This window comes from Diplotaxodon limnothrissa, linkage group LG14 (assembly GCF_057381915.1).
Source record: "Diplotaxodon limnothrissa isolate DT_005_m linkage group LG14, D_limnothrissa_male_GT1.1, whole genome shotgun sequence".
NCBI classification, from domain to species: Eukaryota; Metazoa; Chordata; class Actinopteri; order Cichliformes; family Cichlidae; genus Diplotaxodon; species Diplotaxodon limnothrissa.
The window spans coordinates 16,046,447-16,057,116 of NC_140609.1; the positions used below are offsets into that span (position 1 = coordinate 16,046,447).

Below are 10,670 nucleotides of genomic sequence, written 5' to 3' on the forward strand. Positions count from 1 at the left end.
TCTTTGCTTGGAGTACAGCGTGTTACAGGACTATCTGTGAATCACAGAGAATATCATGTCAGTCCTGTAAGTGACCTCCAACACCTTATCTCGCTTCATAGCGATTTTTCTGCGGGGCTGGTGGAAAAATACTGCCTTTCTCACCATCCATCTCCATGGAGCACCACTAACGTCCATCATCAGGAATTCTGACATACTCGGTAGTCTCCATCAGCTATCTCTTCAACGAATACCTGCACGTTTTACAAATCACCATAATGTGACTGATAACACATGCAGAGAGCTGCTGTCCTAGCAGGAAAAAATGTATTTAAAACCATTAATGGTGACTGAATACCACCTGCTGACTCTCTACAATGACTCATCATTAATCCTGCTTAAAAACAGACCCTAAATAGTTAAACTTTGCTCAATCATGGCAACTATGACAAACATACATAGCAAAACCTTCTGGAATCCCTTTTTGAGTTTGAAGTATCAGCTGTGGCTACAATTAAACTTGTTTGGCCTTCTTACATTAAATCTCTTAATCAGTGTTTTAGGATATTCAAGTGAGGACACATGGAAAGCTGTATAACACTGAAACTTAAGGCCTACAGCACCCCCTGGCTGCCATAAATGTCACTTTTCCTCCCAGTTTCTTTTTAACCTTCATGTGTACCGTGCCTCCAACTCAAACTAGCAGGATTAAACAGTTTGCATCAGATGTATTCCCAACTGTTTGAGTCCATGCATTTCAGATCATAGCTTCAGTTTACCCTCCGATCAGCTGAGACTTCACTGTCTCCACTTAAGGCAACAATACAAATCAAACAACGGCTCCTGCCACTAGAACCAATGCTTCTTTGTTTTTGTTTTTTTTTTTACACCAGGCACAAATTCAATAAAGGAGTGTACAGGTCAGTGGCATAGCTCATTTATTACTGAATAAAAATTGGACATGAACACGTGCAGACTAAAAACCAGTGTAACAAAACTGACAACCCTAAAATCTTTTTGCAGCAAGTCTGCACTCCCTGCTGGGAGGTCAAAAAATAAAAAATAAAATAAAAAGTCAAATAGACAGTACTCTTGAAACTGTACAAAATACAGCATCAGCCACATATCTGTTCAATAAAAAAAAAAAGAAAACAAAGACTGTGCAAACATTTTGATCTTTCCTGAATGTTTATTTTACATTTATTCTTCAGTACGTCCACTGAGCCATTTGCTTTTATAAATCAAAGCATTCACATTTTGTCAGTGGTCATCAATCCGTCTTTACACTGTAAATAATTTCCCCCCCAAATGTCCATAACATTATATGTAAAACTAAAAAAAAAAAGGGGGGGGAACAACAACAAGAGGGGGCTGGGTTGGGTAGGCTAGATGGTTTGTCAGGATATATGGTTGGGTCTGGAGCTGATGTCACACTACAACCTTGCCTTTGCCAGTCTGGGCAAATGTTTAAAGGTAATTGTAGAGCACCTCATGGTGGTGGTCACAGCTGCAGTGTGCATGTAGACGCAAAACCATCAACCACCCAAGATAAATGTCAGCTACAGATCTGCTGCTCTGTAGGAGACTCAAAGCAACCCGATTCCATCAAAGACATTTGTACATGAGACACGTGGTGACATATCTGGCTCCACTGTTTCCACTGAGATGAATCATAATGCTGGGCAGATGTTTTGTGACTTCAACAAAATTTGAAAAATTAAAATCAACTTGTATACGCTGATGGTCTGACGCCAGGTGTGTATGAGAAACCCAGCAAATTCAGAGGAAGGACCCCTGCTGGTACACAAAATGGCAAATCCAATTAAACGTGTTTTCAGTCACGGCAGCTTCGACAAGGTTTTTGAAAATTTTTGGTCTTCAATAAAGCAAGGTACAAGAATCTTTTCTGTTACATGGATGTTTGGTTAACTTCTGTTTTACCTTCTGCACAAATATTAAATTTAAACATCAATCTGTCAGTCAATGTTCAGAGGGCGCGTCTAATTTGATTTGCATATACTCAAAGTACTCATGTGACCATCAGCCCCAGAGCCTGAGTGGGTCGGTTTGGGTCTCAGCGACGGTGGCGGCTGTGTCCCGAGTGCCCACTACTGCTGTGGTGTTTGCTCTTGTGGCTACGCTCCCTCTCTCTGTCCCTGTCGTAGGATCGGGACCGCTCCCTGTCCCTCCGGTCTCGATGGCCACTTCCTCGGTCATGTTTGTGTTTCTTTGACGACAGATCGAAGGAGCTGCGGTCTCTGTCTCTCTCGCGTTCCCTCTCTCTGTCACGGTCCCTTTCTACTTTGACTGGACTGCGGGACCGTGACCGAGAGTGCGAGCGCTTCCTTTTATGACCGGAGCCTCCACCTCCGCTGTTGCTGTGACGACCGCTGGGCTTGGAGTCGCTATTACTGTGGTGACTGGACTTGGATTTAAGGTGGGGGAGGAGTGGTGACGGCGGATGCCGCTGTGGTGATGGGCTACGGCTGTGAGAGCGAGAATGTGAACGAGAACTGTAGGTCCCTGAGTGGCTGCGTCTGCTGTTGTAACTGCGAAAACAACAGGTGGGAAAAATGGACATGAGAAACAACCAGACTATGAAAATCAGATCTTTTTAAACATTAGGAAGATAGAGCTACACATTCACACACATTAAAACACAAAACTGTAGAGCTTACTGTCTGCGAAAGGAGCGCGATCTTGACCGCGAACGCGTTCTTGAACGAGAGCGACTTCCACTCCTACTGTTCCTCCCAATCTTTACCTCCTTCCTTAACCTGAAGACAAACATTTTGAACTTGAAAACAGACTATCAGGCAAGTAAGAGATCACAACTATTACCTTGTTACAAATGACGGCAAAATATTGACTTAAAATGCGTTTCTTACCCATTATGTGGACTCTTGTTGACCTGGGTACGGTTGTCTGGTTCCTTTTTAACTGGTTTGACAGTCTGGGGGTTCGGGGACTTCTCTTCCACCTTGACCACAGGGGAGGACGGTTTGGAAGCAGGTGAGAAGCCACCCAGCGTGGACAGTGCAGGAGTACCATCAGGATTCAGACCCTTAGCCTTTATCCTAGCCTCTGCCAAGAACACTTTCCTTCGCTCCACCTCCTTCTCCAGCTGCTCATAGTTAGGCTAAGGGAAGAAAAAAAAAAAGTTTACACCAAGTCTGCCAAGAGCTCTTACTTTCATTCAGGCACCTTCCCCTGAGCCATACAGTGCAGGAGTGTATGCTAGTTTATTTTAACCCTGGATCGATGTAATCTGTCACAATATGTTGACGAGATTGCAGAAAAATGACATCAGCCTTTGAACTAACTCTACTACTCGTGATTTTTTTTCAATTGTTTTTAAGGCCTACCTAAATTTAAAACATTTTTTAACTTCATGTATTTTTTATTTTATTTGAGAATCTCAAGCTCAGTTTTGAACAAATGGAAAATAAACTGACAAATAAAGTTTTGCCTCCACAGCTGCTGGATCAGCCTGCTGAGCTGTACAATTTGGGATTTCATCTGAATTTTTAGACTCTACACTGTCTGAACACAGAAAAGCTCTCAGTTACAGTGAAGCCTCTGCTTGCTTCATGTCCCAGCTCAAGTCTAATGGGTAAGTTGTCTGCTTTAGTCTCCAGTCACATCAAAATGCTTGGCTGATTTCTGCTATAATCACATTTTAAATGCCCAGAAGGAATGTGCGCAGCCTAATGTAACTGTTAGCAGATAAATTGATGGTTTATCAACAATTATGCTACTACATTACAGTGCTATGTGAGCCATTCAGGTAACTGATGATGTCCTGCTTCTGGACTACCAGCATTTAATGAAGAATCAGGAGCATGTCGAGCTCTCTATTTTCCCACTTGTTTGTACATTCCCTCACATGAATCCTGATAGTTTCAGAAATCTCCCTCCAGAAACGTGTTCACATTTGAGAGTCCTGCTCTCGATGATTATTATTCCTTATACTGGAATCATGATTGTTATTCTCTCACTAATAAATTTAAAAACTGGGGGGAAGTAGCCGTAAAAAGCACTGAGGAATTGGAACAGGCCAATCACAGTAGTTGATCCATTGATCCAACATGTGAGTTCAAAGGGTCTGACCAAGACTTGACCCAGTGCTTTTTAAAATCGACTAAAGACGGCCCATGCTTCAGTGTGTTCTAGACATGTTTTATCATTCAGGACTTGAGCGTAATCTATTTAGCAATAGTCACAAAACACACTCATTGTGGATGGATTATAGTTAATGCAAAGCATAGGAAAGCGCTGCACTCATATTTACCTTCTTCCTGGTGTAAAGTTTCAGGGTGGTGATGCAGATATCTTTGATCTCTTCTTCCGTGGCTCCAAACAGCAGGAACCAATGGGGTCTGGTTGGCAGCGGTATCTGAAAAAGAAAGGCAGAGTTATTTATCAAATTGCTCTTATTAGACAAAGACATTTTGATGTGCCAATGTGGGACTATCAACAGGAAAAAGTTTCAGATTTTCACTATTTCCTCTCACCTGCAGTGCTCGGGCAGCAAGGTATATGCAAGCGCAGGCAATCGTCTCAGCTTGAAACCTCACAAACACATCTGTCCTCAGGCTATCGTTCATGTAGTTCCTATGGAGACAAAAGAACGAACAAAAACATAGCATCTTCTCCACACAAAACCTTAAATCCATCTTTCAATATTACACCCATTGACTATAACCCAGTACTGCAGGTTAATAATCTGTAACATTTCTCTACAGTACAAGCTCCTAACCAGGGATTTAACTTTTTTAATTTTCTTTGAACAAGCACTGTTAACTGGACCCCTGGACTGTTGGATTTGACACAGTGCTCAAGTGAGATAAACTCAGGTTTAACTTTGTCCATTTCTCTCTGGGGCATCCATGAGAGCGCATCACATCACAAATAAAGCATGAAGACACGGATGGTGAAAAAATAATTATCTACTGGTAACCTGCCAACTCCACCTCATCTAATTGTGCCCGGAGGCCAACAAGGTTACGCTCTAATGACGATTAAGACAAGGGCACATGCCATACAAGGTGGGGAACATGCAGGCTCGCAGATGTAGAATATTTATCTAAGATGCAGCTGCCACAAATCTGAGGGGAACTGGGTAGCACAGCATGTCATGTAGCATGCAACTGGTGGTTCTTGAAGTCAGTGGTATGCTGATATGCTCAAAGTAAAAACGGATTTTAACATTTATTCAAGGTTCAGCCACAGAACATTTACCACTTTAGGTAAAAACTGTATAATGCAAACTGAAATGACCACAAAGTCCACTTGAGTGAAACTCCCTTCTAGTAAGACTCAGAGGTCTTCTCTAGAAGACATCAGGTGATGATTAGCTAAAAACAGATTATGTGTCAGGGGGTTGTCTAGGACAATGAATAAATGAGATTAGACATTGGGAGAGTATTAGGAATGGCATGATGGCCAGGTTGTGAATCAGGCAAGTTACGGGGTAGTGTCACATCTATGTCCTTAAGAAATAGATGTCACAAAGACAAAAACAGAAGTGTGATAACAGAAACATGGTGGTGAGACTCCTTAAAGTACCCAAACACTAATCCCAGAAAGCTCACACAAGAAACTCACCATTAGGGGAAAGAAAGAAAAAAACTACATCTAACACAGTCAAACTTCCTCTGCATTGCAGTGGCACTGGGATTACCTTGTCAATACCAATTTCCAACCATACATAAAATTTTGGACTGCTCCAGTTAAAAGTTTGCTGCAAATGCTGAAAACCTGCCATTCAGATAAAGTGTCTTCAGTCCAAACTGCCTAGAACAAAACTAGCATGCCAACTCTGCTATAGATAACACATGGATGTTGGATTCTGAGTGCTGCGTGGGTGAGACAGGTCCATGGAGGCAAAACCTGAGAACTCGATCAGCCTGTAAGACAGACATGTCTGGACACCACGTCAGTTGGGGACAAGACACAATACCTACTGTAAATAAAAAAATAAAAAAAATAAAAAAGGCAGGTAAACTAGTTAAAAAAAGTCTGTTCTGGCTAAGTTTACTTCACTGATAAATGCAAGTAAACGAAAAAAAGTTAGAATATACATCTATCTGTAGCTACTTGGCAAAAATAGTTATTACAGATGAAAATCTTTATAGCAAGACCAAAAAATACAAATCCTTTTGGACACCCAAGAGAAAACAAGACGATGCTGGCTGTTGGGTAAAGTCCCGCCCGCCCCCTTCAGTGAATCTCGGCATTGGGACTGGCTGTCTGGAGAGGGGCAGCCAGCCAATGGGGGGAGCTTCCTGAGGTCATGTGGTTGGAGGAGGCAGAGTTCAGAGGTTCTTTATGTGACTTACCAGCATGGACTACCCTTTAATCAAAGAGTAGAGAGAAAGGACAAAGTTAAACCAAGTCCCCCGGGCACCGCAAATTAAAAAAAAAAAAAAAAAAAGACTTTACAGTAAGCCATGTAAGGGCTGATAAGAGAGTGAGACAAGTAGTAAATTTGTAATAACACAAATTGCTCCATCAGGGAAAAGAAGAAAAAAAAAGTGGAAGGGTTCAAATGGAGTGAGGAAATGTCGTCCTCAGACCTGGGCAAAATGGCTGTTGAATGTTTTTCAAATGCCTGCCTGTAAATTGGTAGGCACTTGAACATTACTTATCTGACAGGTGGTCCACATATGGGTCAGTCCCAAGTTCCTGGCAGATAAATCAAGTGCTCTTCTGAAATTCAACCATTTGAAACTCGTTCAACTTCATCTTTAGCCCAGGTCTGGTAGCACTTCTTGCAGACATGACACAGGTTGCTGCTGTGGGGGGGGGGGGGGGGGGGGGGGGTGTTGTCTGTGAAAAACTATTAACTTACCAGGCTGTCTGCACCAATGTCTGGTTCTTCTCGCATTCCAGGACTTGAAGATACAGGACAACGATCTGTAATCATACACTGAAGTTAAAAAAAAATACCCTGCTCAATAGCCCCAGGAGCGTCTCCAAGATCAAACCTGTTCTGTTAAGTAAGAATAATATTTTAACCCTGTCTCCTGTACAGCTGCATTAGCTGCTTATTACATTTAAAATGTTATTACCCAAAAAAAGAAAGAAAAGAAACTCACCTTGTGAGGGTGCTTGACATGCACACAAAATCCAAGCTCCTTCAGGACCCGCCTTTCCGCTTTGATGACTTGATTTTTGGTATTTATGTAGTTCTGATCAAGTATCAATGGACTTGGAGTCCTAGTTTGCAAAGGAATCAAAATAAAATATTGGTTCCCTCTTGCATTTAAAAGAAAAAAAAAAACAAAACAAAATTTAAAAAAGAAAAAAAGACAGTGCCCTTCTGAATTCCTGCGCCCCTTCGTTTTTCCCATTTCAACCAACTCAAAGCAACAGTTAACTGTTTGCATGCCTGACAGTTTGCTGGGGTTTGTGGACTCCTGTGGTTCCAGTGAAAGCTTGTGAGATTCAAAGACAGCCCTCAACCCAAAAAACACACCCTGTGCCACAGCCTTAACAGAAATATCAACTTGGTGCTAACATTACGATTTCACAACAGACGTTTTGAACCTCAATCTTAACGCCAATTTAAAATAAAAATGGAAAGCCGCCATTACTGTACTCCATCACAACTCATTCTCATCTATATTCTTATACTGTATGTCAGTATACTGCAAATTAATTGACCAAAACCACTGTCTGGATGCAGGCAATCCAGACTTTGAAGGAAAACATTCAGAGCAGAGATTTTTTGAGTCAAGTTACGCTTCACTGACCCCCAAAACATTCCACTGATGAAGACAAACTCGTGGAAAGAAAATCCACAAAAAACAAACAAACAAACAAAAAAAACACGAACGAACAAAGCTGATACACCAACGTCTGCTCAAGTTGCCTGTCATCGTGCCCACAAGATGGAATTAAAATCTGGAATGGAATTAAACCACAATGATTTGTGAGAGTCATTCATTATATAGCACGACCCCTGACAAACCAGTAAACTTCAATATAAAGTTCCGAGTCTGCAATTCTAATGTCTGAAATATATTCTAATGTGAATGTTACACTACAAACCACATGCATGGAAAAAAAGCGAAAACAAAAATAACCTCTGAGGACTAAAGACAATACAACAAGCACAAATCCCAACCTAACATTAAACCTCTTTTATATATACCTCACAGCTACACTTAAGAAATGCAATATCAAATTAACAGCATATAATGGCAAACTGTTGAAGCTAGAGAACATGCACTGACCCTCACAAAACCGACAGACTCACAGTAACCAACTAATCATTCTAATTCTAACATACAAGATGATACTTCTTTAAAAGCCATGGTTGCAGCTGGTGGTGGATGGGGTGTTGCTCTTTAAGCACAATTAAAATGCATGGTGAGGAGCAGTCAGAGAAGAAAACTACATTACCCAAGGGTCCGCAGAATGACGGACAGATACCCAAAGCTTAAGACTGAACCACAGGAGTCCTCAAGGCGCCCCGGGGGCCAAGGACCTTCGGCCAACCTGTCATCCCCGATCCCAGTGCCCCGCGGTGGCTCAGACCACGGGAGTCTCCCGCAGGAGGGGGTGGGGTGGGCCTGGGGGAGGAGGGAGACCCCCCTCGCATCATGGTTCATGCCGACAGCTTCATCTTACGTACCATTCCACATCACCCAGGCTTTGGTAAATGTAGCTGGTCGCTGTTAGTTGGTTGCAAGGGAAAAAAGAAGTCAAGTTAATGCCAAAATCTGTAATATTGACATCAACAGATTTGTATGAAGACACAGGTACAGCTGCTTTGTCTGTGACTGTGTCTTACAAATAATAGACTTGAATTTTTGAAGCCAGTTGTTTGAGGCATTAATTTCAGTGCAATGTCAAACTGATGTTAAATGTAGACAATTACACTGCAAAACTACCAGTGAAGCGGAAACTGAAAAGTTTTAAAATGGTTTAGAGTACATGGATAAACAAAAGGGCACTTTCACAGCAAAAACACAGATCAGCATCAAACATTACATAATACAAAAATAAGAAAACAAAAACAGGAAAAAAAACATTGCAATGCAGCATTTTTTACATGTTAAATAATTATTTTCAAGAGGAGAACATTGGATTCATTTGGAGTGCTTACTTTTTTCCTCTGAGCTGCTTCAGGTGATGGAAAACATTAATGACATCTCGTATTCGCCGTGGTGCTTCTTCTATCTTGGAGGCCAAGTTGATGCAAGCCATGGCAACAATCTGGAAAATAAAATGATAAGCAAACAGGAATGTTTACTACAGAAAACTGAGCTCAAGTGATCAGAACACAAACACGAGACAAAAAAAAGAGGCAACAATATAAACCCTATCCTGTTTTGTTGTGGGGGGTGATGTGTACTCTTTACATACCTATCAATCCACTCTACAAACGTAATGATGTACTGAAACCAATGCTGACACTACAATAGTGCAAGTGTTTTAATGCAGTGCTATTGTGTACTTCGAGTCTGTGCTCAGTTTCACACTCATAGGAGATCTCACTTCATCGTTGAGTTCTTTAACTGGTGGAGTTAGACTCGACAATATGGCTGCCACTAACGTAGATACAACGTTATGCAATGCTATGCTAACAATACCGGCCGACAGCGGCCCGGCAACACTCCGGAAACTCTTAACACACTTACCTCGAAACTGTGCTTGACGAAGGACTTGGAGTAGAAAAAACGATGGAAAAGTACTTGAGCTGTTGCCATTGCGACCTGTCGAACGGGGGCGAAAAAAAAAAAGAGCATAATAATTGTACATCGTCTTGTGTAAACTGGCCTAACCTTGCACAATGGATCGCCGCCATTTTAATTCCACCACGCCAACGTCAAGAGCTAACATTTAGCACACTGCTGACAACTAGGCCGCAGAAACTACAAGCCACATCAACTTTTGCCTATTATTATTAAACACCCAACACTAATGCACTGCAGTCAAGAGCGCTTACCTGTGGCAACCGGAGGAGAATACCCGCTGACTGAATCAGCTCACAGCCAAGAATACGAAGATCGGCCTCTGTGTTCAGGTCGAGGCCGTCGAACATCGACGGCGTCGTTGAGAGCCTTTCCTCCGGTACAAGCGAGTTGTCGATTGTAAGGTACACTTCTGAGTAAAATTTGTCGCCAATGAGAATCCCATCATTGTTAGTGGAGGCATTGGAAGATACAGAGAGAGGACCTGCTGCCATCTTCACCTGAAAAACAACGTTTAGCAGCTACAGCGAACACAGCCTCCACACGGTAACAGCGGAGCAGGGTGACTGGCGAAGTGCGTGACGTCAACATGCTGTTCGATGGAAACGCTGTGTACATCCGCGGTGGTAAATAGTCTCGCAACGCTGACTCGTTAAATTTTACAAGTGCACGTAACCTGAATGTATTTAAATATTCTAAATATAAGTTACAAATATTTTAATAATAAGCAAAACATTTCACCTGGTATATAATGTTTCATTGCTTTCCGTTTTAAACTAGTCAACTCTTTGCTTCAATTTCACCTTAAAAATCCTGTGTCAAAATACTTCAGATAAACACCATAAACAATTTAATCCCGAAAACAAAATGTACTTGACGCATGAATCAAATCAGTTTTATTACTGGCACTACATTAACATTCACTGTAGCACTACTAGTGACAGTTTTCTACGTATTACTCAATAAACGTCACTGCCGGTAATGCCT

General features: G+C 41.8%; 1 protein-coding gene across 2 annotated transcripts; it reads right to left on the minus strand.

The window, feature by feature from the left end:
- Positions 1-907: 907 nt before the first annotated feature.
- Positions 908-10,242, minus strand: ccnl1a (cyclin L1a). 2 transcript variants are annotated; one of them, XM_085370703.1, is made up of 10 exons: positions 9,938-10,242; positions 9,630-9,704; positions 9,095-9,204; positions 7,080-7,200; positions 6,833-6,897; positions 4,494-4,593; positions 4,271-4,375; positions 2,868-3,118; positions 2,658-2,756; positions 908-2,528 (listed from the first exon to the last, which is right to left on the minus strand). In XM_085370703.1, the coding sequence occupies exons 1-10, from the start codon at positions 10,175-10,177 to the stop codon at positions 2,054-2,056; spliced, it is 1,641 nt and encodes a 546-aa protein (XP_085226829.1). In that variant the 5' UTR covers positions 10,178-10,242; the 3' UTR covers positions 908-2,053. The 2 variants fall into 2 exon arrangements, with proteins under 2 accessions (XP_085226829.1, XP_085226830.1); XM_085370704.1 differs by lacking the exons at positions 9,630-9,704; positions 9,938-10,242 and adding an exon at positions 8,485-8,660 and having other exon boundaries at positions 9,095-9,161.
- Between the last annotated feature and the right edge of the window lie 428 nt (positions 10,243-10,670).